Below are 24,644 nucleotides of genomic sequence, written 5' to 3' on the forward strand. Positions count from 1 at the left end.
GCCTAATGGAGGAGAAATGAGGAAGTGGAGACTCAAGATAAATGTGGGGAGAGATTCATGGCTTTAATTTTCAAAGCAAAAAAAATGAGCTGCTGTTGTTTTTACGGAGTGAAATTGCAAGACTGATAGAAATGCTGGAAAACTAGTCGAGACTGAAACTTCCACACAGTTTTAAATGTGTAGTTCTTTGTATTGCTTCTTACACGGTTGGAGTGTGAAACATTTGAGTCAGCAGGCTGGGAGCTGAGCTGAGGGAAGTGTTCTGTCAGGGTTTTCTCTTATCTGTTTTTGTAGCTGGGGAGAAGGTAGAGAGGAAAGCAGGGAAGAGTGCTGCTCAAGATGAGCAAGCGTTTCTGGCTGCACTGTTACAAGAACATTTGAAACAGAAGCTGCAAAGAGCATCCCCCTTTTTTTGCATGCAAACTGTCGGAAGGATTCTGGGAATTTCACTCCACTTCTGAACAGAGAAGATGACACTGGCCGAGTAAATCGAACTCTTAACAGCTGGCCTTTATCTGTGGTGTATGAAAGTGTTTCACGCTTTGTCAGTAGTTCTCAAGCCTTCCCTGGTAAGTGGCGCTTAAACCATGTCATTATGGTCAGGCTGTGGGACGCCAGACAGTAGTCGAAAAACTTTCTCCTTTGAGCAAGATAATGTGTGGACACTATCTGCTCTGTGCACTCACATGCTTTCAGAGGGAAACACTTTAACAGCCCGTTTGTAGCATCTGGAGCTAGCATGATACATGCAGCTTTTTTTTTTCCCCAAGAGTGTTGCCATGACCTTGCCTCCATGGTTTCATCAGACACTGTCACAGTCCAACAAAAGATCTTGTTCTGGTTCAGATCGAGCACTCTTGAGGAGAACTGTCGCACCCTTGTGTTTGGGCACACTGCTCTATTGTGTCTCCAAAAAAAAAAAAGTTAGTTGGATTTGGTTTCTGGGGAAGGAAAGAAGCTCTGCTGACTGGGAGGCCCAGTCGGAGGACAGAGATTAAAGAGCTGAAGAAAGTTCAAAGGGATTTCCCTTTTAGTTTAGAACTTTCCAGAATTACCTCTCACTAAATATTTAATTTTTCATTAAAGGAGGACATCACTGAGTCATGGAGTAACTGCATTAGACTTCCCATGAAGGAGAAGGTGGCATTTTGCCATTTAATAAAAGCCAGAATAGCTGCTGCTGGTTCTTTTCCAATTGGTCCTCTTACATTTATCTCCTGACTATACAGTAATACATAATGAGTCAGTTCAGCTGGCACTGTGGTGTTCAGATTCAAGGTTAGTCCGTTTCCTCACTTTGGGTCAAGCTGCTTCAAATCCTCCCATTCTGGAAAAGATTTGAAGCAGCTGTTCTTGTTGTTACAGTCAGCACTCTGAGATGACTGACTGCAGCTCCTGCTGCATCTCTCTGACCTCCTGTTCACTCATTTCTAATCAAGGCTTTTCTAATGACCTTTTGGAAGCTTCCAAAACTGTGAAAAGTCTGTACCGTTTCTGAAGCTCTTCACTGATCTGTTCCAGGCTGACTGGCTTTTAATAGGGCCCACAGAGAATCAGGCTGTAGCTGTAAAGGTGTGTGTGTGTGTGTGTGTGTGTGTGTGTGTGTGTGTGTGTGTGTGTGTGTGTGTGTTCAGGACCTTGTTTGTGATTTTGATGCAGTTGGAAAGAATAAATAACATTCAGACTGCTTTTGTTGGCTGTTGAAGTATACAGTATGGTTATTGTTCAGTGGATCTTAGTGTTGTTTGAATCTCTGAGCCTATATGGGATTGTTAGGCAGAAGAAAAACATCATAATTGGAGTGAATTATGAAGTATTTTCTATGAGAAATACTGTAAAAAGGTTTAAGAGTGAAGAGAATTAGGCTATGCTAAACTTGTCTTCTCTATATCTTGTCTCAGAGTCCCTGGCCCTTAAGTCCAATTATCTCAATGCAGGCATCGTCTCAATGTGAGTTCAGCGCTGTCATCCTTCACTTTCTGCAGACGTCCCATCCTCCCCTAAACAGCTTTTTCCCCTCTTTCAATTTCCTCTCTTGTCTACAGTGGTTAAAAAGCATTCTTGATTTTTGTGTGTGTGTGTGTGTGTGTGTGTGTGTGTGTGTGTGTGTGTGTGTGTGTGTGTGTGTGTGTGTGTGTGTGTGAGACAGCTCTCTGGGAACAAGGTCCGTTTAGACAGATGTCTCATCAACTTCAACTTGTTCTATAAAAGTATTGCAAACTAATTTGCGCTCATCGAATTATCCACTGCTCATGTCATGTTTCATTTCCTGACTGTTACATTTAAGATGTCTTGAGCCGGACCCTGCAGCTGCTGGGCACACTGCAGTTTTTATCATCGACTCTTTTTAAAGGTCGTCCATCAAGGTGGACCTGCAACTAAATATCAGATAAAAAAAACAACTGAAAAATACCCTTTTGCAGTTTCCTAAAGCTCCATGTAACCCTGTTTGATTCATTTTAGCAGCAGAAAGAAACCCATACATATTCAGTTTAGTCATGGACAAATGATAAATCCTCTTTTAAGGATCAACATTTTCTGTTTTGATCTTTAACAGGCTTAAAATGACTTTTCCAAAGCTACACATCCTCTTGCACTAAATCATTAAAGCATAACAAATTACTCATTGTAGTTTCTAAATACAGTGTTTAACCCTCTGGCAGGCCCTCCAGTTAGGAACAGCTCAGCTGATGCATTGTTTGGTACCAGAGGCACTGGACTCCAAGTCTAGGAAACCAAACACGTCTACATAACTTATTTCTTCACATATCCAAATAACCCAAGAAAGAAGGGAAAAAAACGTGCTTATATCTTGTACAACTGAATTCATAGAGTTCTTATGGTCTATGAAATCCTGATTGCTTCTTCCTAAACTTTCATTTTTCTGTCTTCATGTTTTGCATGTTTCAGTTGCTGAACTAAACTTTGGGAACAGGATGGAAAAGGCTTTGGTAAACATGTGCTTTTAGAAGAGGGAGGAACGTAAGAATGATGACGCATGTCTGAAATAGCTCATCCCCTATTTGTATAAGAAATGAAAATCCTGATGACTGTGTACAAATGATTTTCTCCATCTCTGTTTTACAATGGAGAGAGTGGAGTCTTCCAGTGCTGCTGGGTTTTTGTTTGTTTGTTTGTTTTGGGGGGGGGGGGGGGGGGGCAGAGAGAAACATGACTGAAGTCTCCTGAAATTATAACGAGTGCCTCTGGGTGTTTAGTCTGTATCCTAGCAACAGTTTCATGGAGAACTTCACGTGGAACTTCGGCCGTTGTCTCGGGTGGAACGTACACAAGTATTGTTATATGACTGGATTCTCTTGGTACATAATATGGTCGCAAACCAACTGCCAGTAATTTAATATCACAGTGATATGTGCAGAACTGCACCATCTCTGATTCACAAATAAAGCCAGACCCCCACCTTTAGCATCTCTGTCTGATCACATGAGGGTGAAACCAGGTAGACCTACATTAGTGTCTATGGAGACAAATGGAGGCATAAGGTGCACACAGGTGGACTACATCTTATACAGAAGGTACAATCTGAAAGCGATAGGTGACTAGGAGCTGGTGTCAGAGGAGAATATAATTAGGCAGCATCAGATGGTAGGATGACTTTGGAAATCAAGGAGGACGCAAGAGAAGGCAGAGGCGAGGATTAAATGGTGGAAGTTGAAGAGGGAAAAATGTTTCACAGAGTTCAGGAAGGGGTTGAGACAGGCTCTGGGCAGCAGGGAAGAGTTACCCGATGACAGGGAAGGTACAGCTGTAGCGCTGGGCCGAGAAGGTGTTTGGTGAATCCTCTGGACAGATGAAAGAGGACAAGGAGACTTGGTGGTAAAATGAGGAACTCCAGAAAAGTATTCAAAAAAAAAAGTGGGATATTCAGGGAGGTGAAGAAAAGTAGGTTGGAGTACTTGGAGTCTAGGTGTTCAGCAAAGAGAGAGGTGGCAAAGGCAAAAGAAAAGGGGGGTATAGTGAGCTGTTGAGGCTGGACAGTAAGCAAGGATTTTATCGATTGCTAGAGAGATCAAGCTGGAAAGGATGCGCGGCAGGTTATATTTAAGGATAGAGATGTTGAGAAGCTGGAGGAGTACTTTAAGGAGCTAATGAATGTAGAAAATGAGAGCGAGAGAAGGTAGGATAGAGGACAGTTACTGAATCAGGAAATGCAAAGGGTTAGTAAGGAGGATGTGAGGCAGCTATGAAGATGGGAAAAGTGGCTGGTCCAAATGACCTGTGGATGTATGGAGATGTATGGGAATGTCTAGGGTAAAGGGGAGTGGACTTTTTGACCATATTGTTTAACATAATCTTGGAGAATGAGAGGCTACCTGAAGAACAGATGAGAAGTATTCTAGTGTTACGGGCAAGATTTATTGAAGCTAGTTTAAGAAGAAAAGTAGTGATCAGTGAGCAGCAGCATGGCTTCATGCTGAAAGCACTGCTTTGCTTTGAGAGTGTCGAGAAGTTTGAGAAAGAGGAGGTCAGAAGGAGTTGTACAGAAAAAGCATATGATAGGGTGGTTTCAGTCAATCCTTAAGAAGCCATTTTTAAGGAAAGGAAATGGGGAGAAAAGGCTGAGCTAAGCCAAGGTACATAACTGCTGGACTGAAAATCAGTGGCAACAGGTCTTATGGAATGATGAATCTGAATATAAACTTTCTTCAGGAAAGTTGGTCAGGAGAGTGGAACAACCGTGAGTGTCTATAGCCACCTGTAAAACCCAGTGTCTGTCATGTTTGGGCCGCATTTCAGCCGGTGGTGTTCAGGACAATTTGATAGAACTGCGAACGCAGAAAGTACCGTCAGATGTTGATCTGCAGTGTAATACCAGCTGGCAGGTGTCAGATTGGCAACAAACACTCTGCCCATGCAGTGACACCATACCTGGATAGAAAAATACAAAATGAAACACTATCAGTCATGGATCAGATTCCCACAGCCCAGACCTCAACATCACTGAAGCAGTGTGTGGAGCACAGTTTTAAAGATGAGACATTTTATTAAAGTTTGACCCTGAAGAAGAGGTCAGAGGTCCAAAGTAATGTGATATTTAGAATTCCCATATATCATTCCTTATATGCCTATATGTTCAGTACAAGCAATGGCAGTAAGAAACAGTTTTAAATAGCTCTATATAGCATTATTATCATTTTGACCTTCGGATCAATTTATTGATCTTGAAGGAGAGGTCAGAGGTCAAATGTGAGAACACACACCACACTTGTAAGAATCATACCTTCTAAGTTTTAAGGCTTTTTGTCCATTTTAGAACAATAAATCATTAAGTTGGCCGTGACGATCTTGGTAGATGGAGGTCAAATTTTAATGTCCTGTTACCATGACCCGACTCGACACCCCCACAGCGTTTAATTCTTTCAAAACCGTTTTTATACACAGAATGACACGTATGCATGCAAACAGTACAAGAAACAGAACCTCCTTGGTGGAGGTAAGAAGGGACTTCTGCATGGTACTGTATAATCCATGTGTTCACTGGTATTTGATAAATTCATATAACTCATGAAATTAATACCAGTATAGCAGGCACATGACACAGTACATCATCATATACACACACACTATAAATACTGTGATAGGCCAGTGCTGGTCACTGATGCTGGTCGGTTACGGTCTAACCTTCTGCGTCTGGTGTGTGTGTTTCGCTGCAGGGGTCTGAGACCTGGGCGTCACCTGGAGGACGACGATCTCGTTCCTGAACTGGCTCACATCCATCCCAGAGAGAGACCGGACTGGGAGGAAACCATCAGTGCCATGGTGAGACACACTTTACCTTTTTTGATATGGAGTTTTAGTAGAAGTATCATCCACACATGCCCATCTTTTTATTTTTTTGGCTTGTTTTTTGGTTTTTATAACCCGCCCACGTAAAACACTGCCACACATCATCAGAGCGAGCTGCTGAAGAATCACCCTGCGGCTGGGTGACTCCCCCTCGCTGGGTAATGGTAACAGATTGTTAAATAAAGACGTTACAAAGCAGTTTATTAATGCTTGCTTGTCAGTGAGTACTACATCCAGAAAAAAATGTGGTCTGTGAAAGTCGTCTGATGGATTTGTTACTTTCAGGAGTTTTGTGTTTTTGGTTTTTAATGCAGAAAACACACAATTTCCAGTAAATGAGCAAGTTTCACTGCTGTAATGTGGTTTACCTCACAATGTTGAATATCAACTGTGCTTACTAGAACCAGAAGAAGAGAGCACACAATTCTCATTTTAAAGTCCCTGCATTGGCTGTCTGTCAGCTTATATACTGATGTTTTTAATTTTATTTATTTTAAATCCTTTTACCTCTTTGTATAATGGTGTTTCTCCAGGATCTCTGCACGTCTGAGTGTGCAGGAATCGGTGTTGGGTACTTGGGAGGGGAGTGTGCCAGTAGTTCAGAAGTGCAGGACAAAAACCTTCTGGGACTCAACTTTAAGCTGGAAATCTTGAAACATGAACCTAAAACGTGTAATATAAAATAAATAAATGTCACTTTTATAGAAAACTTTCATAGAAGAGACTTTTAAAGCACAATCCAGGGTTTATGATGACAAACATTTAAACGGGCTGACCGAAATCATTCTTGTCTCTGGAGTGCACGTTTCATACCAGCCAAGCTTTCCAGATCTTTACAGTTACACAGACAAAGAGAGCGGTGGTGTTAAAGCAGCAGCTGTAGAGCAGCACTTTCAGTATACGGCTTCATTAAAACAAAAGGATCACGTAAACAAATCGGATTGTTCATGTTATATTTGTTATTAATGCTGAACAATTAAAAATGGTGATAAGGTATCTGTAAAATGACATTTACTGTACACTGTGACTCAATGCAAACACAAGCTTTGGACCACATGATACTGTCATTAAAACATGGTATCAAAAGGAGGACTTATAGAGGACGCATGCATGGATCAGTCAGTCCACAAAGTCCATACGCTGTTCCCTCATGGTGCACTTACAGCTGATGGTAGGATGTTCAGGAGGGAAGAAGTGTCATGGACTGGCATCCTGTGATAGCAGCGTTTCTCAAATTCAGCGAGCTCTTTAGAAAGACCCATTCACTCGAAGGTGGCTTGGATTTTATACACCTGTGCCAGTGAGCCTGAACACACCTGAATTTAAAGATTAAGGCGTGGCCCAGTGTTTATGTGCCTGTAGTGTACTTAAACTTGTCTATAACAGAATATATTGTTCGGACATCTGCACTTTATCTCCTTACCCTTTGAATCAAGCCTGTACATCAGTAAATCACACTTACTGAAGCTATGTCAACATTCAATATCCTGGACATGAGTGTGAAGTACAAAAATGTAGGAAACAAAATCAAAAAGAGATTAGATTGAACTTTTCCTTCATATCAAATTTAAAAAGATGAATGAAGAACTGTCTCCATCTCCCGTCAGTTCAGCTCCATCAACAATCATTAGTGTTTGCAAACCTTAAAAACGCCTGTAGAAAAGAAAAGCAGAAGCAGTTATTCTGTGGGCCAGATCCATACGACCTGCCAGAGAAGGTGTGCACTGCTGACAGTGATTCCTGACATGGCTGATCCAGTGAGAACACCTCCCCGCCCTGATCGGCTTGTGTGCTGCTGTCACGTCCTTATCAGAGACTGTTTTTAAGCCACTGGGCTGATGAGTTGTGTCTGCCTCTCCTATTGAAAGCTCTCCCCCCTTTGCTCCCAAAAGTCTATTGCACCTTCATGATTAATGCAGACTGCTGGTGTTATAAAGCTATTACGCTCCGAGCTCTTTGCACAGATCAGTCATGTACCTGCCATCTGTGTCATCTGTTTATTTAATCTCTCCGTGCCTACCCCATTCACCGGCCGCCTTTCATTCATTATTTCCTTTCCTCCTTTTATTTAGTTCGGGTCTTGCTTCCTGCATCAGCAGCACGGTGAAAATGAGGCCGTCTCCATGGTAACGTGCCGAGCCACCCGTGGTTGGCGCGTGGTTGGAGCGGTATCTCGACTGCTCACTTCGATCGGGCAACAGAGAGGGAGCGAAACAACAATCCGAGCAGGCTACTGAATATTAATGAGAGGCGGGGTTTTTAATACTGCGTGTGTGCGATTCTTGGGTCGGTTTCTGATGCGGGTTTGCGTTCTCTGAGGCGACATGCATCATGCATGTCCGCGGTGGTTCGAGGAGGTGATGAGGAGAAGTGTGAACAACTTAGTGTAAGCTGTCACACCAACGCCCTGGTGCACTGTGTAGGCTAGATCAGAGTCTGTGCAGTGCACGAAGAACAAAACATGCGTGCACCCGTGTAACAGGATAAGAAAATGAACAGCAGGATCTTCGATTCCTACATTCTGCATGAGACGCAGATCGTAGAATCATTTTTTTTCTCCTGTTTGAGCAATGTGAGTGTGAATGATTGTCTGTCTTTCTGTGTCACTCGCGGCGTGTCCAGGGTGGATCTGTCCCATGGCAGCTGGGATAGGCTCCAGCCCCCGCAACCCTAAATTGGATAAGTGGAAGAAGATGGATGGATGGATAAAACAGTGTTTGTCTATACTGACATAAGGTTCACTCTGCCATCATGAGTGGTGATATAACTCATATCACAATATTTCAATGGGTCATTTTATCTCAGTTCAACATGGGCCTTCTGTTGGACCATCTGTGATTTGTCTGAAACTGTTGTGGTCCAAAGGTTGGAGATATATAATGATTGCTGTGATATTTTAACTTCATATAGCAAATACTTTTCAAGATAAACTGTTTTAAAAATGGTCCATCAGCCCACTTCCAGCATGTTCCACCTCCTTCCAGAGGCATTAAAAATGCAACAGCCCGGGTAGCTCAGTGTTGAAGCAGGCGGCCACATGTATATGCCGCGCTGCTTCGCGTCCCGGCCTGTTGCTACCTTGCCCGCGTGTCTTCCCCTGTGTCTTTCCCCCATTTCCTGTCTCCCTCTACTGCCAATAAAGCTGCTGTGGCCAAAAAAATGAAACAACCCAGCAACTACTGTTTTCATACATGAAAATAAATATAGCAAAATAATTAAGAGTAGTGAAAAAGGATTGTTGACTCATTTCATGTGAGCAGTCTTGCAAGGCTGAGGTGCTGTGTCCACATGGCGTGATTGGCAGTAGGTCACGAAATGGTAGGTAGAGTAGGTCTCAGAAATGAAAAATATGCAAATATTTAACTGAATGATTGTCTCAGTTATAATTAGAGTACCATCTGAAAACTCTAGAAATATTCTTTATTCGATAGGATTATCTGATATTTTTGTTTTTGTGGTACAACTTGTCATATTTGCTCAAGTCCTCATGAAAGTTGAATGAAACAGCAATTTCTTTGTTTTTGTGTCTAAGAATTTCATGTTGAAAAGTGTGCATATTACATTTCAGTTTTATTAAGTGAAATTTAATATTTCAGTTAATAAAAGTGAAATTGAAAACTGCTTTCTACCTGGGATGTTGTATATTGGGTTGCGGTTTTTAATCAGCTTTACCACCTTTTTCAATCGGCATCATACAGTACACTATGTAACATATCAGTATTTTCCATCCATCGTTTGCACTTTTTGTCATATAAACCATTTAAATCACCAGCTGCTGGTATCTCCTTCATAGCCTGGTTGTACTCCACTGTGTATTTTTGCCTCGAGTGATGAAAGTTTGCTGTTTCCACCTTTAGCAGGACCTTGAATAGAGGTGGTGCGGAAAGTCTCAGTGGTCTGATCTCATCTGCACAGCACCTTAACAGTCACTGAGTGTGTGTCTGTGGTGAGGTTACAGTCTGAATAAATAAAACTTTCACAGTTCTCGGTACCTCGTCCTCATCTTGTTTAAATCTTACTTGCAGCCTTTTTACCCCAATTATTTTGCCATTGATGTGTTTTGTGTCTGTCTTTTTCTTTTTACCCTTATTTGATAAAATCTGCTTGCACTAAAATAGATTCCCCAGACTCTTCATGTTTTGCTGACCACATCTGCTTTTGATTTTCAGTCTTATTTAAGCTAAATGATGCAACTGAGTTGCTTTATTTTTGAACACTGTAACAACCAGGGAGAGTGGCTGTTGATGAATCAGTGTGTGGAGTGGTCCTTTGGTCAGGCGCTGCAGAAATAGTCCTCATTTGATATCTCAACATAACAAGGTGTGTATCAGGCTTGTGATACATTTGAGTTCAGCTGTGAAACCTGAACAATAAAACCTAAAGTTTCCCATGCAAAATGTCATCATTGTTTTTTCCATAATGCTCAGACTCCATCTTATTGATGAGAATTAAATGACTGAAAAATGGCAGTTCCTGACATGACACCAGCTACTGAGCATAAGTTAAAAATCAGTCAGTCGGTTCTGGAATAATTGTCAAACAGAAGTAAGACTGATGGTGATATTTTAAATAAAAATCTACACAGCACACACTTTGGACTGAAGGCTATTTTGTAAGATGTCAAACTACACACTGTGTCACTGAAAGTGTTCACTCACCTGCCTTCACACACACATATGAACCTGAATAACATCCATCTTTAATCCAGAGGCTTTAATATGATGTGGGCCCTTTGCAGCTATAACAGCTTCAGCTCTTCTGGGAAGGCTTTCCACAGGTTTAGGAGTGTTTATGGGAATTTCTGACCATTCTTCCAGAAGCACATCTGTGAGGTCAGACACTGATGTTGGAGAGAAGGCCTGGCTCACAGTCTCCACTCTAATCCATCCCAAAGGTGTTCCATCAGGCTGAGGTCAGGACTCTGTGCAGGCCAGTCAAGTTCTTCCACACCAAACTGGTTCATCCATGTCTTTATGGAGCTGCTTTGTGCACTGGTGTGCAGTCATGTTGGAGCAGGAAGGGGCCATCCCCAAACTGTTCCCACAGAGTTGGAGCATCAAACTGTCCCAAATGTCTTGGTCTGCTGAAGCATTAAGAGTTCCTTTCACTGGAACTAAGGGGCCGAGCCCAACTCCTGAAAAACACCCCCACACCATAACCCCCCCCTCCACCAAACTTTACACAATGCAGTCAGACAGGTACCGTTCCCCTGGCAACCACCAAACCCAGACTCCTCCCTCAGATTGGCAGATGGAGAAGTGTGATTCATCCCTCCAGAGAACACGTCTCCACTGCTCTAGAGTCCAGTGGCGGCGTGCTTTACACCACTGCATCAACACTTTACACCACTGCATCAACACTTTACACCACTGCATCAACACTTTACACCACTGCATCAACACTTTGCATTGAGCTTGGTGATGGAAGGCTTGGATGCAGCTGCCATGGAAACCCATTCATGAAGCTCTCACTGTTCTTGAGCTGATCTGAAGGTCACATGAATATTGGAGGTCTGTAGTGATTGACTCTGCAGAAAGTTGGTGACCTCTGTGCACTATGACCCTCCACTGACCCCACTCTGATTTTACATGACCTACCACTTCATGGCTGAGTTGCTGTCGTTCCCAATCGCTTCCACTTTGTTATAATCCCACTAACAGCTGACTGTGGAATATTTAGCAGTGACTGGACTTGTTGCACAGGTATCATCCTATCACGGTACCACGCTGGAGTTCACTGAGCTCCTGAGAGCGACCCATTCTTTCACTGATGTTTGTAGAAGCAGTCTGCATGCCTAGGTGTTCGTTTATACACCTGTGGAAGTGACTGGAACACCTGAACTCTGTGATCTGGATGAGTGAGGGAATACTTTTGACAAAGTACGCAAAGACATTGCAGCAGGAATGCAACAATACACTTCCTCGGCTCGTCTATCAGCCAGATATAGAAGGGACATTCATGGACATTAATTACTCTACATTTAGATGCACATGTGTAGCTTTTTCCAGTACTGATAGGATACAGATACCTTGGTTTGGGTATCTGCCAATTCCACGTACTTGTTCAGGGCCACTCTTAAATTATTAAGCTGTAATCCTCACTGTGAGGAAGAAACTTTGACTCACTCTTTTGTATAAGACAAGACGAGGCTGCACTGAAATGTTGCTTTCTAAAGAACATAAATGTATTAATCTAGTATTTATTAGTAAAATAATAAATGACAATAAAGGACCAAGATAAACTGAAAAGGCAAAGTCAGTTTTTATTCACCTCATTTATTTGCATTCATCTCATTTCAGCTTGGTGTGAGAGCATTTACTTCATACTGCTGTTCTTTACACTCATCCTTGTTTGTCCTTTCCTTGCTCTCACTGTGAGTGCACCACACTGTGGAGCTGATGGGACGGGTGAAGTTAAATAATATTAATAGAGCTGACAGTAGGTTATGTTACTGTAAGTGCAATAAAAGCTTCCCATTAAAACATAACAAGAGTGACAAGCAAATGAAAGAGGCGCTGACAGGGTTAGCATGTTGCTGTTGAAGACGTTCAGCTGTCGGCTCCATTGACCACAGTTTGCAGTTATATAAAATATTATTGCAAACATACAAAGAAAAGCTGTCCTGCTGCTGACGGCAGCCACAGTGAACACAGAACAGCAGAACTAAACTGTTAGCTCATCCTCAGATCTGCCCACTGTCACCAGTCAGAACGTGCATCAGCATATGTGAAAGTATTCCCAGTGAGCTCAGGCTTCAGACTGCTTTTAATGCCTGATTTAGCATTTTGGGCTCTTGGCTCTGTATGATGTCAGTGAGAGGATATCCCTAATAAAACAGCTCTGGCTGTGAGCGTAGAAACCCCTCCCACCTGCTGTTCTACCCTCCTGTAGCCAATCAGAAGACAGTTGGCTTAAAGGGAGAGGAACTTGTTTCAGAGGATGAACTGAGATAAATAAGGATTATTGTGTACCTTATATCATGCACAGTTACTCCACTAGAGTCCAAGAATAAAAATATGAAGTTTAAAAATAGCTAAAAGGAGCGTTCATATTGAAGCGATGTCAGGATGAGCTGGAAGAACATAGAAGTTCCCAGTCTTCATGCCACACATGCATAAACAAAGCTGAAACTAACAAGCTACTGGACACGTGTGATTAGTTATCTACTTCCCCCAGCAGGGCTCAGCTCATCCAGATACATCTGATGGAGTCAAACAGCATTAGTTGTAGCATTAGCCACACAGCTTTTGCAATGTACCGCCTGATCTAAGCAAGCTGATGCGTCACTCGGCCTAATTAATTGAATGATGTGTAGTCGTGGTATGAATTTAGCTGACTCGCCTCATTAAATCAATGTTTTGGATGAGGTTGGAGTTGCTTTAACTCAAGTGAACTGCACAAAGTTCAGCAGGGACATTTTACCCTCCCTGGAGCGACCAGGACTTTTTCCACTAAGTAGTTTTGAATATTCTCAAACTTAAAAGTCAGCTTGTTATGTGAGTGTTTCTGCAGAGCTGCAGTACAATATAACTCGTGTTTGTGATTTCTAGGCAAGGAGCGCCGAGATCCCCGAGCTGAGGACCGAGCCCCTCATGCGCTCATGCAGCAGCAGCACAGCCAGCATGAAGGTCAAGAATGTCAAGAAGTGAGTGGAGACACACACACACACACACACACACACTCCTTTCAGATTTCTCCTCTCTGTCCATCTCTAGCTCTCACTCCTGTCTGTTTATCACCAGTTTATCGAGTCTATTTCTGTGCCTTCCTCCTCCTCTCACTGCCTCCGTTTGCATTGCCCTCTGCCTTTTCTACTACTCATACACACTCCAAGGTGTTACCATATGAAGAGAATGAAGCACTAACTAAACTGTGTACGTTGCATTCGCAGACTTTGCTTCACCAAGGGCCACTTCCCAAAACTGGCAGAGTGTGCTCATTTCCACTATGAGAATGTGGACTTTGGCACAATTCAGGTACAGTCTTGAAGCTTTCTCCTCTATTCTCTTGAATTTCTTAATGCGATGCATAAATCTGTTATGATGAAGATGGGGCAGCATGTGTGGATCAGTATGGTTTTCAAACCTTTGTTTGGGACTGTCTGTTTAAAATTCCAGCCCTGTGAATATCAGTCATGATACAGATGAACCTTTGAACTGTTTTTTCAAAAACACATGATCTCACTGGATGTTCTCCCGCAGTGCTGGCAAAGAAACGGGCTGATGATGTTTGTAAAAACAGAAAGAAGCATGACTCACCCCTTTTTCCAGTTGACGTCAAGCAGAATCCTTTTTGCCGTTGATATGATGGAGATGGTGATGAGCATTTGTTCGCTGGCTCCTTGAACGCCCCCGCCTTTACTGACCTTACTAGGTTTGGAGTCAGAAGCCGATTTTTATTTATGTATTTATTTCTTTTTCATTTTTCTCACCGTGATGCTATCATAGTCACGCCTCACTTTGCTGGCAGTTGTTTTGAAGTTTTTAAAAGTCCCCCTTGAATGATTTTTCTCAGCTTTAGGATATCCAAACTTCTTCTGGAAGACTGGAAACCAAGGCCTTTTATCCCACCCCCACCCCTATCTGAAGTTAGATATTTGAATTGTTTATTCCAGTTTCTGTTTTGAAAATTATCTTTAATTAGCTGAAAAGCTTAAGCAAAACATGAATGCCTGAGTAACTTAATGAAAAGCCCTTCTCCCTGGAGTACAGGTATGTCTAATATTTCATTTGATTAAAGCCGTGAAAACAGTTTGTCAGGAGGAATGGTGTTGCAGGATGAATGCAATATTTTGCAAACATAATTAATGGTGGAACATTTAAAAAGATCCGGGAGTTAAAGCTGTCGACATTTTTCTGTGGGAATGAGGCAGAAAGTGTGCTTCACAAACTCAAGATGTGCAGTTTGTAGGAGGATACCATGTGAGAATGGTAGGATCCAGTGTTTTTGGTGTTGCTGAGAAATTAAAGACAGGACATAAACATGGAAGTGCAGTGCTAAATCTTTGGAGCGCCTCTGAAAGTGACACTGAAATGGTTTAGTCGCGTAAAATGAGCTGTTCTTTAGTGACTGGCTCTATGCGCTGTGTGAAACATAACAGGAAAAGAAAGGATGCTCTTTCATTGCTACGAGGGTTGATTTGAGAAAAGGTTCCAGTCATCCCAGAGACTACCCAGCCGTCTTTGTCATTACTCAAAGAAACCAATAGGGGTCAGCAGTCAGCTAACTTTATTACAATGCTGTTGAGGAGGCAGAGCAAGACTTTGCTTCTGTTATGCTTCACATGCAGGTCATTTTTGGTCTAACTCAGGTTACACTGTGGACTCCACCCGTTAACTCGCTGTATGCATCTCAAGCTATTCTGAATCACCTGCAGCCGGTTGATTGGTTCTCCTTTTGTTTTCCCAGCTGATACTTGCCCAAAGCGGTATGACTACTTCAACCTTTATGGTTTTCATGTGCCTTCAAGTAGCCCTGTCTCTTTGTGTTGCCTCCTGTATGATTTTAGTATTCAGTGCGGCTCCCGCCGCCTCTGCTGAGATGCAGAACCTCATGTCTTCTGTGTTTGCTGAGGGATTAATTATTGGCTATTTGTTCCCCATGTCACTCAGTATATTATGTCTAATCTCGCCTCAACCAAACATGTTTGCTTGTTTAATGAGTTGGTCACAACTGCATTTTGTTTATTTGTTCCCTAATGATTCTCACATGGCATAACTATCAGAGCTTTTGCGATAAGTCAGAATGTTGCTGCCCAGAAGATCATTCAGGGTGTCTCACAGACGCCTTACTGCACATTTTTGTATCTTCTTCACAGATTTGGACAGTGAAAAGCGCAGATATTCACCCGACAATTATCTGTGATATTTTCTTATATAGCTCCACCACTAAATTAAAAAAAATAGTCATGCACATGGACCGAATACAGTGAGGTTTTTTGTTTCCTCAGCTGGACCGAGGACTTAGGTTCAGCTTTGGCACTGGGCCTTCTGCTAGAACACTTTTTATTTCACTTCCATAATGAAAATCTTTGCCAGAGGAGAATATGAGTCAGACAAGGCTTTGTTGTGGAAACATAAGAATGGCAGTCACAGAAGGCCTGAGAGCACCACTTACGTGGCATTTCTTTTCTTATGAGTCTGGTGTTTTAGATGGAACATCTGACTGACAGCCTGTCAGTATTCTGGTTTTTGTTCAGCCTTTCAGTCACAGCTTAAAATCTAAAGTTTATTTTCGAAGCCTTTTATATCTGCTCAGTGGTTCGTAGAGCGGTCGGTTCATTAAAATTTAATGTCTTCTTTCTGCGCTCTTTCTGTTGATTCACCATTAGCTTCTTTGCTTTGTTTTGACCCAACAGAACCTCATTACTGTTCACGTCTGGGCTTTTCAACCGTGCGTGCAGCCAGCGTGCTGCTAATGAACCGCTCCTCTGCTGTGATCGTTACGAGACTGTCACACCTCACCTGAACGCTGACGATTATTGGGGCATGTAGGTTGTCAAACTGTTAAAACTAACTGACTTAAATTGAGTGAATGCAGTTATTTCCTCCTCTTACTGAAACTCAAGTATAATGTACCTGTAGCTGGATACCTGCAGTACATAACACAGCTCAGCAGGACATGCTGCCAAATCTAGCAGGAGCTCAGCTCCCAGTGGGGCCACCTCATTGTCATTGCAGACATGTTACTTCCTGTGATTTGGTTAAGCTTATACAAATGACATGTGCTGAGTAGCGTGTGCACTCTTGGTCTGAGCACAGCCGATGTTTTTAGACAGTCAAAATGATGTCAGTGTTACAGTTTAATCAATTCAGATTCAGACTGTAAAACAATGAAAACATTGTCATGCACTGCTTTGGTCTTCAGAGGGTTTCGTTGCAAAGTGTATTGACAACTTATGAATTGCTGTGAAATTTGGTCCAGACGTCATTTTCCCCAGAGGATGAATTGTGTCTGGTAAATGTCAGCACGTCAACACACCAAACAGAAAAGCACAGCCTGACAGTGGTGCTGGCATGGCTGTAACTTAGAGGAACAGTAACCTATCTGACTGGACCTTAATAGCACTTTCAAAATAAACTAATATCAACTTTTTGCTTATTTAATTGCTTTGGCATTAGAGATACCATTGCCTTAAACTACAGTTTCTTTAAAAAAAAAAAACACAAAAAAGAGCGTTTCAGGCCATATGAAAATGATCTAATGACAACAGCTTGATTGGCCTTTCATTTCCATTCTACACTATTACAAATCCGAATACAGCTGCTCCAAAAAGAATTTAATGACTTGATGATAGCACAGTGACATCAGACACAATTACACAATCAGGATCCCTGGAAACTGTAAAAACTAATGGAGTTCATCTTGGTTAATGTTGGAGACCAGCCACTACTAATAATTTTTTGCATTTCTAAAAGTCCTCAAATACAGAGGTACAATATAGAAGGTTGGTACTGACAGCTGACACTTAAATGCTATGAACAATATATTTAGGCTATTCTAGAAATATCTAAGTTTATGTCCAACCTTCCCAACAGACGGCAGTTGTTATATTTCTCTGAAAATAATCTGGAGGTAATGTGTTGATTGTTATTGGACTAGAAAGAGAGAGCAGATTTCTCCCATATTGGCTTCTCTTCATTGGCTCCCTGTTAAATTTAGAATAGAATTTAAAATCCTTCTCCTCACCTACAAGGTCTTCAATAATCAGGCCCCATCTTATCTCAAAGACCTCATAGTATCATATCACCCCAACAGAGCACTTCACTCTCAGACTGCTGGCTTACTTGTGGTTCCTAGGATACTTAAGAGTAGAATGGGAGGCAGAGCCTTCAGCTTTCAGGCCCCTCTTCTGTGGAACCAGCTCCCAGCTTGGATTGAGGAGACAGACACCCTCTCTATTTTTAAGATTAGGCTTAAACCTTTCCTTTATGATAAAGCTTATAGTTAGGGCTGGATCAGGTGACCCTGAACCCTCCCTTGGTCCCATGATGCACTGAGCATTTCTTCTTCACTCACCTCTTTTCACTCTATTTACACACCACTCTGCATCTAATCATTATTAATCTCTGGCCCTCTTCCACAGTGAGTCTTTTGTTTTGCTTTCAGCTGGATTACACTAAATGTGAATATTTTATTCCGTCCCTTGGAGAAAAAAAAGGTGGGCATTGTTTGCATGCTGGCATCCTAACACATATGTTGTGAGGGCTTGGAGAGCGTCTGTGATCACTATGGGGCCAGAAGTGCAGCTGTGATCTAGTTCAGATGGAGTTCATATGGCAGGATTTCCTCTCATTTAGCACACATTAGAGTCTCTCATTCTTTTCTCTCTGTGCCCTCATAAATGCAGACTGTCTGTCTGTTATTACATTATGACTTTAATTTTTACAACCCTGTCCGTCAAAGTAATGAACAGCAAGAAAGTCTAATGTGACATCTCATCTGTCCTGCATTATAAAGGTTACTAAATAAAGCAAAATAAAATATGATACTTTTAAACATCTTGTATTTTTGTATAAACCTTAGTCAATAATATCCTCTCATTCTGAATAGTCATTTATTGCCTCACACATCCATAATAAACTATTGTTTGACTGTTTTTATATTTATATTCTTAATTACAACAACAATGCAATAAACAAGAACTACCACTACCACTACTACTACTACTACTACTACTACTACTACTACTACTACTACTACTACTAAATAATAATAATAATTAGGAATACATCTGTGACATTAGCATCCTGTGGCTGCAGGCATGTATGAATCTGATTTGGCAGCTGGATGTTATGGAGGAACCAGAAGCAGGAATGATGGCTCTGAGGAGGACTGGCTCTTGTTTTCCTCTGCAGCTCTCATTAGGATTTCTTTGGCTTGAACTAGCTTCAGGCAGATCTTATGCAGACTGCACATCAAAGTGAGTGGGCTGGAAAAAAATGCTGTTTAGGTCATCATGCTATGGGTGGCCATGGAAATTTGTATTGATTTTGGCACAGTATTGTTGGTGCATTCTTAAGAATCTATTAAATGTCAAAACTTAGAAACCTATTAAATTGAATGTAGAGAGGGTAGATGAATTGGTATTGATTAACCTTGGCTAACACTTTAAATCCTTTGTGCGCTGGCTAAAAGCACTCCTGAGAGAATGGATTGGTCCCTGCTGATCTTTGTGCCATCCAGTGCTGCTGAACATACTGTCCTGCACTCGCTCTGAAGCTAGTCCTTGAGGCTGCAGTCTGGAGCATGCAGAGACCTCAGCCACCTAAATTCACTGTTTATGGAATCCATACAGACAATATCTAAAACAAGCTCAGCGATCAACTAGATGATCGTTTGTGTAACACAGCTGGATGTGGATGAAAAGGGCTGATTTAAATACTAGCAAATAAATACAAAAGCATTTCATCGTTAGTTATTATTAATCTCTGGTTCTGATGGAGGTTTCTTCCTGTTCAAAGGGAGTTTTTCCTTCCCACTGTCACCAAGTGCTGCTCATAGGGGGTCGTTTTGACTGTTCTCTGTATTATTGTAGGGTTTTTACCTTACCTTGACTCTTTGTTGTGATTTGGCACTATATAAATAAAATTAAATTGAATTGAAAAGAGAGGAGTGGAGAACTGCTCAGTGCATCATGGGAACCCCCCCCAGCAGCCTAGGCCTATTGCAGCATAACTAAGGGAGGGTTCAGGGTCACCTGATCCAGTACCTGCACCAAGGAAAAAAAACTCTGCTCCCCCCAGTTCTTTGTTAAATTCTTTTTAATGTTCAGACAATCACAGCTGTCAGGTTAGTAAAATGTGATCTGCTTTAATGCCAGAATAGTCCACATTTTAACTCCATCATCTGTCCATGACCCTGATGCCTAAACCTACCTGACAGAACCACAGACTCTTCTTTTGGCTGCTCCCTTTTAGGGGTCGCCACAGCAAATCATCTGCCTCCAACTCGCCCTATCCCTAGCATCCTCCTCCATCACACCAACCCTCTGCATGTCCTCCTTTCGGTTCCTCTGTTAACGAAAATAAGTCTTACTCATGCAGCACCACAGTGCCTCTCTTGGCACCCAATCATATGTTTTCTCTAGAACCTTCTCTGAGGTCTTCCCCTTTTCCTCCTGCCTGGCAGCTCCATTTTCAGCATCTTTTGTTCAGTGTGTCCACTGTTTCTTCTCTGCACATGCCCAAACCATCTCAGCCTTGCCTCTCTAACTTTGCTGCGTTGTGATGTACTCATTTATAATCCTGTCTATTGTGATCACTCTCAACGAAACAGTCTTAATGTCTTCAACTCTGCCACCTTCAGCTTGGACACCTGTCTTTTTGTCAGTGGCACTGTCTCCAAGCCACACATAACAGGTCTCGCTGATGTCTTGCAAGCCTTCCCTTTCACTCTTGCTGCTGTCCTTCTGTCACAAATCACCCGACAACCATTTCCACCAGTTCCACCCTGCCTGCACTCTCTCCAGCGCTCCTCTAGTGCACTGTCTGTTGCTTTGAATGGTTCACCCCAGGTATTTAAACTCATCTGCCTTCAGTACCTCTGCTCCTGGCATTTTCACTGCCCCTCCTCACTCACGTATTCTGTCTTGCTTCTCCTGACTTTCATTCCCTTGCTCTCCAGAGCATACCTCCTCCTCTCCAGGCTCTCTTCCACTTGCTCCCTGCTCTCACTACAGATCACAATGTCATCATAGTCAACACCATGGTTCATGTAGACTCCTGTCTGCGCTCATCTGTCAAACAGTCCATCACCATTGAAAACAAAAGAGCTGATCCCTGTTGTAATCCCACCCCCACCTTGAACCCATCTGTCAGTCCTACCTGCTGTCCTCAAACATGTGCCGCACCACCTTCACATGCTTCTCTGCCACTCCTGACTTCCTCATGCAGTATCGCAGTCCCTCTCTCTGCATCGGATCTGTAGCGCTCTCTCTCTCATTAACAGTGTATAAAAGATAAATGTAGCTACTTTGTATATGACAGCGTCCACTGGTTTCTCTGTCAGACCCACTTTTAATTCAAAAAAAAAACATGACGATAGTCAGATTTCTCAGGCAAAGGCTTCAGACCGTGGCCTCATCAGCCAATGAGTGATGTCTCCATTTATAGCTTGTTCATTTTTGATTGATTGTTGGACTGGCTCTGGCCCTTTTCCCTGTGACCTGGCACACTCGCACAATATGTTGTCTTGTGGACTGCGTGTGCTGCTCTCCCCCAGTCTGTGCCCTCCTCGATGCCTCTGTTTAATCGCCCCAGCTTCTCTGTTCCCTTTAGCCCTCTCCCAGCCTCGCAGGTCAGTGGCTCCATGACACAGTCTGCAACCAGAGACCAGCAAAACAGCTTTATTGACTTCATCGCTGCTGTCCCACTGTGCTCGCCAACCAGCCAGTCAACGCTGCTCTCCCATATGGTTTTCAGCCTAGTATTTTGCCCTGCCTTGTGTAACATTGGCCACACTGAGGATCAAGCTTTTACATGTTTTGCTATTAATGGACAGTTGAAAAAAATGATGTATGTGATGTTGACCAGAAAAATCCTGACATTTTTCTGGAGGAACTAAACGTTGTTGTGTCTGTACGAGCATTTAACAGTAGGGCTCATTTCAGCAGTCCATTCAAATTTGGCTTCCATCCACCAAAGTCACCAAGGTCAACTCAGTGATTTATTGGTCCAAAATTACAAGGTGTGTGTGTGTGTGTGTGTGTGTGTGTGTGTGTGTGTGTGTGTGTGTGCATGCGCGTGTGTCAACATATAGTAAAAAAGATTTAAGCTATCATGTCACATTTGACCTCTGACCTCACCTTTACATTTCACATCTGTCTCTATTTGAAGTTGTGTTCTGTCATTAAAGAAAAGAGCTGCCTGGTAAGTTAGAAATATACTGCAGTATAATATTAAATAAGCTCAAGTTGTCCGTGTTCACTTGTTACACCTGCTCCTACACAATGTTTGTGTAATCAAAGTAAACATCTGTCATGCTGCCCTTATATGATACAAACTTCTTAATGTATGTTTAAAAAGAACCAAGAAAACAAAATAAGTTATTGTTTCCTTAAATACCGCCCAGCGGGGGAGCTGCCTTGGCGGATGTTCGTGCTCTCTGAGTGCTGCGTGTTTTCTTCTGCTTTGACTCATTATCGTGGTGTAGGATGAGCTCCTTATCAACCGTTGCCCCTGTTTCAGCATTTTTCTCTCAGCAGTACAGTTCCCTCCCAGAAATGCATTAGAGGGAGTAGTACTGCGATTACTTCCAGCACTGCCTTTGTACAGAGTTAAGTAATCATAAGCTTTAGGAATTGTTTGGATTCAATTTCAAGGTATAATTTAGTTTTGTTGCTGCAAGCTTTTTCTTTGTTTGTTCAATTGAGCAGTTTACTTTTTCCTCAGTACCATTGTACTGTTACAGTTACTTCCTTTAACAGCTAACATTTTCATTAATATTGGGAAAACAGGGGTCCTAAACCCTGTGACTGGTATTGTGAAATGTGTGAGGCTTACCTAGCTTTATGCATCATAAACGTGATATCCATCTTTCACCTCCACACAGTTCTTTTCTTTCTTCTTGAATTAGTCGGAGCCACATGGGCCTTCAACATCGAAGCTGCTCCCCTCAAATAAACACAAAGGAGAGAAACGTTAAAGACCGTGAAATGACTAAAACACTGAACCAAGCACAATGCCATAAAGTGAATTATGACTGACTTATATAGACACGGACCAGTGTGGGCATATGATGGGAGAGAGACAGCATGAACCAAAGTTTACCCATGTATTAACCAAATAAAGCAAAAACTATGATTAACTTTGAGGTGAGTTAGTGTGTGTGCAGCTGGATGAGTGACTGAATGTAAGGTGTGGTATAGTGTAAAAGCAGGAATAACCAGGCCAAAGCCAACAGATAACATGGTGCTGGGAGAACAGAGGGACAGCAAAAGCTGACACGGCCGGTTCTTAAACGCTCCAGGGAGATCGGCCAGGTGCTCTCAGCCGCACGAATTAACCACGCCTACCAGGAACCTGGAAGACGACACAGAGGGAGAAGCAGAGGGAAACACAGCTGCAAAGGAGCGCCCCCTGTCTCATGCCGACGGTGGTTCATGCAGTTATGGAGAGTGTGATTTGTGTGTGCCGGTGAATGAAATAAGAGGCTGTGTATGCAGCCAAGCACGTGATGAAGACTGAGGTCCCTCTCAGGTCTTTTGACCACCTCACTGTGTGTACAGCTGATTGGTCCCTTCAGACTGTGTGTGACAGAAGCTGTCCTAGAGGAAGGGTGATGGCAGCCTGTGTGTAGTTTTGTCTCCCCTCTTACCCATCCATACATTCACCTTTCTGTCATCTGCTTTATTCCATCATCACAAAATATATTACTCCAGTCCCCCCCCCCCCCCAAAAAGCACAATGAGAGATGCATAGAGATGAATTCCCTCCCCCAGTGGGACCCAATCCATCAGCTGCAGTTCCACCCCAAAGCACACAGCCAGGTAGCCCGTCATTTACAGGCACAGGACATTTAACAGTAACCTGCAGTTTTCCTGATGGTTTTACATCTGTATGATATTTAGGGTCAAACTGTGTGGTTGCCTGGACAAAACAGAACGAGGGCCTTGAGAGAGATGAAGTCAGACCCTTTATCACATGTTCATTCAGAGGACCTCTCTGCTGCCTGTGAGCTGAGGGTGATGTAACGCTTGGACTCATTCTGCCCTTGTTGGAGAAACAAAAGAGCAGCCAGAGCCCCCACACGCACCCTCTCACACACAACCTTCATTTCTCTTTGTCTCATGGTTGTTATTTGAGCAGCACATTGCTGTATGTTAGTGGAGGGTCCTTGGAGTGGCAAAGTAGTGGAGAAGCCCACTAGATGCTAAAGACAGTGAAAGCTAAATGGCCTGATACTGATGGTGATGTAAATATCTAATATTCTAATGCTGATGTACTGGAAAAGCATTATTAGTTATTGCTCCTGCTGCTGTATTTAGATACAGACATTGATAAATTGCATCTGGCAGGCTGGGTGAGGTGAGCGCGCTCAAATGTAAAGTGGTATACAGTTTTTTGAGGGCTGAGGTGAAATCAAATAAAGGTTGTAAGGTCCTGTAAGTTTCAATAACGATAAATCTAATAAATGCATTAAAGAATAATTCTGCTTGATGCCAGCCTTTTCCCTTTAACCAGGGCAGGAGCTGTTTTTATGGCTACAATTTATAGATGCCCCCTAAACGCATCACCGGCGGGTAATCCGTTAACGTCTTTCAGCTTTAAAACCTTGTGGCTTGTCTGTTTTTTAGTGTTTGTACAGTGTTTCATCTGTACTGTGAAACACTGTCCAGTTTCCTTATCTGTGTTTGGCTGAATATTAGCAGATAGTATGACTCTGTCCAGCTGCACATTTGTGCTTTTTGTCTTCACTCACTCAGTCAGTACTGTCAGTACTAGTGACCCACTGACAATGAAAGTCATCTGTACACATGGATCATGCTATCACCACCATGCTTTGCAGATAATGTGGTATGCTTTGGGTCATGAGCTGTTCCGAGCCTTCTACAAAATTTTATTTCTTCCAACTATTTTGGTTCAGGTTTTTAATGGTTTAATCTGTCCAAATAATCTAATAATAATCCATTAATAACACATATTTTTCTGAACTTACTGAAGAAGCCTTTAAAGATGTTTTTAGGCAATGCCTAACGTGGCCTTAGATTCATGAAGGGTACGCTCGTTGTTGTGAACCTTCTGAGTTTGCTCTTGTGACCTTTATTTGTTTTGATATTATCAGATAATGATGAAGAGTGGTGTTTACTTTGGGTGGATGCTGTGAGGAGTTTTTTT

General features: G+C 42.4%; 1 protein-coding gene across 3 annotated transcripts in view; it reads left to right on the plus strand.

Moving 5' to 3' along the window:
• The window catches only part of arhgap32b (Rho GTPase activating protein 32b), a 135,372-nt gene that overhangs the window by 58,027 nt on the left and 52,701 nt on the right, over positions 1–24,644 (plus strand). For all 3 annotated transcript variants that reach the window (XM_030745823.1, XM_030745825.1, XM_030745824.1), the window contains 3 exons: positions 5,676–5,781; positions 13,359–13,453; positions 13,700–13,784. In XM_030745823.1, the coding sequence (XP_030601683.1) occupies positions 5,676–5,781; positions 13,359–13,453; positions 13,700–13,784 (286 nt within the window). The remainder of the gene's footprint in view (positions 1–5,675; positions 5,782–13,358; positions 13,454–13,699; positions 13,785–24,644) is intronic.

Source organism: Archocentrus centrarchus, chromosome 14 (assembly GCF_007364275.1).
Source record: "Archocentrus centrarchus isolate MPI-CPG fArcCen1 chromosome 14, fArcCen1, whole genome shotgun sequence".
In the NCBI taxonomy this organism is placed as follows: Eukaryota; Metazoa; Chordata; class Actinopteri; order Cichliformes; family Cichlidae; genus Archocentrus; species Archocentrus centrarchus.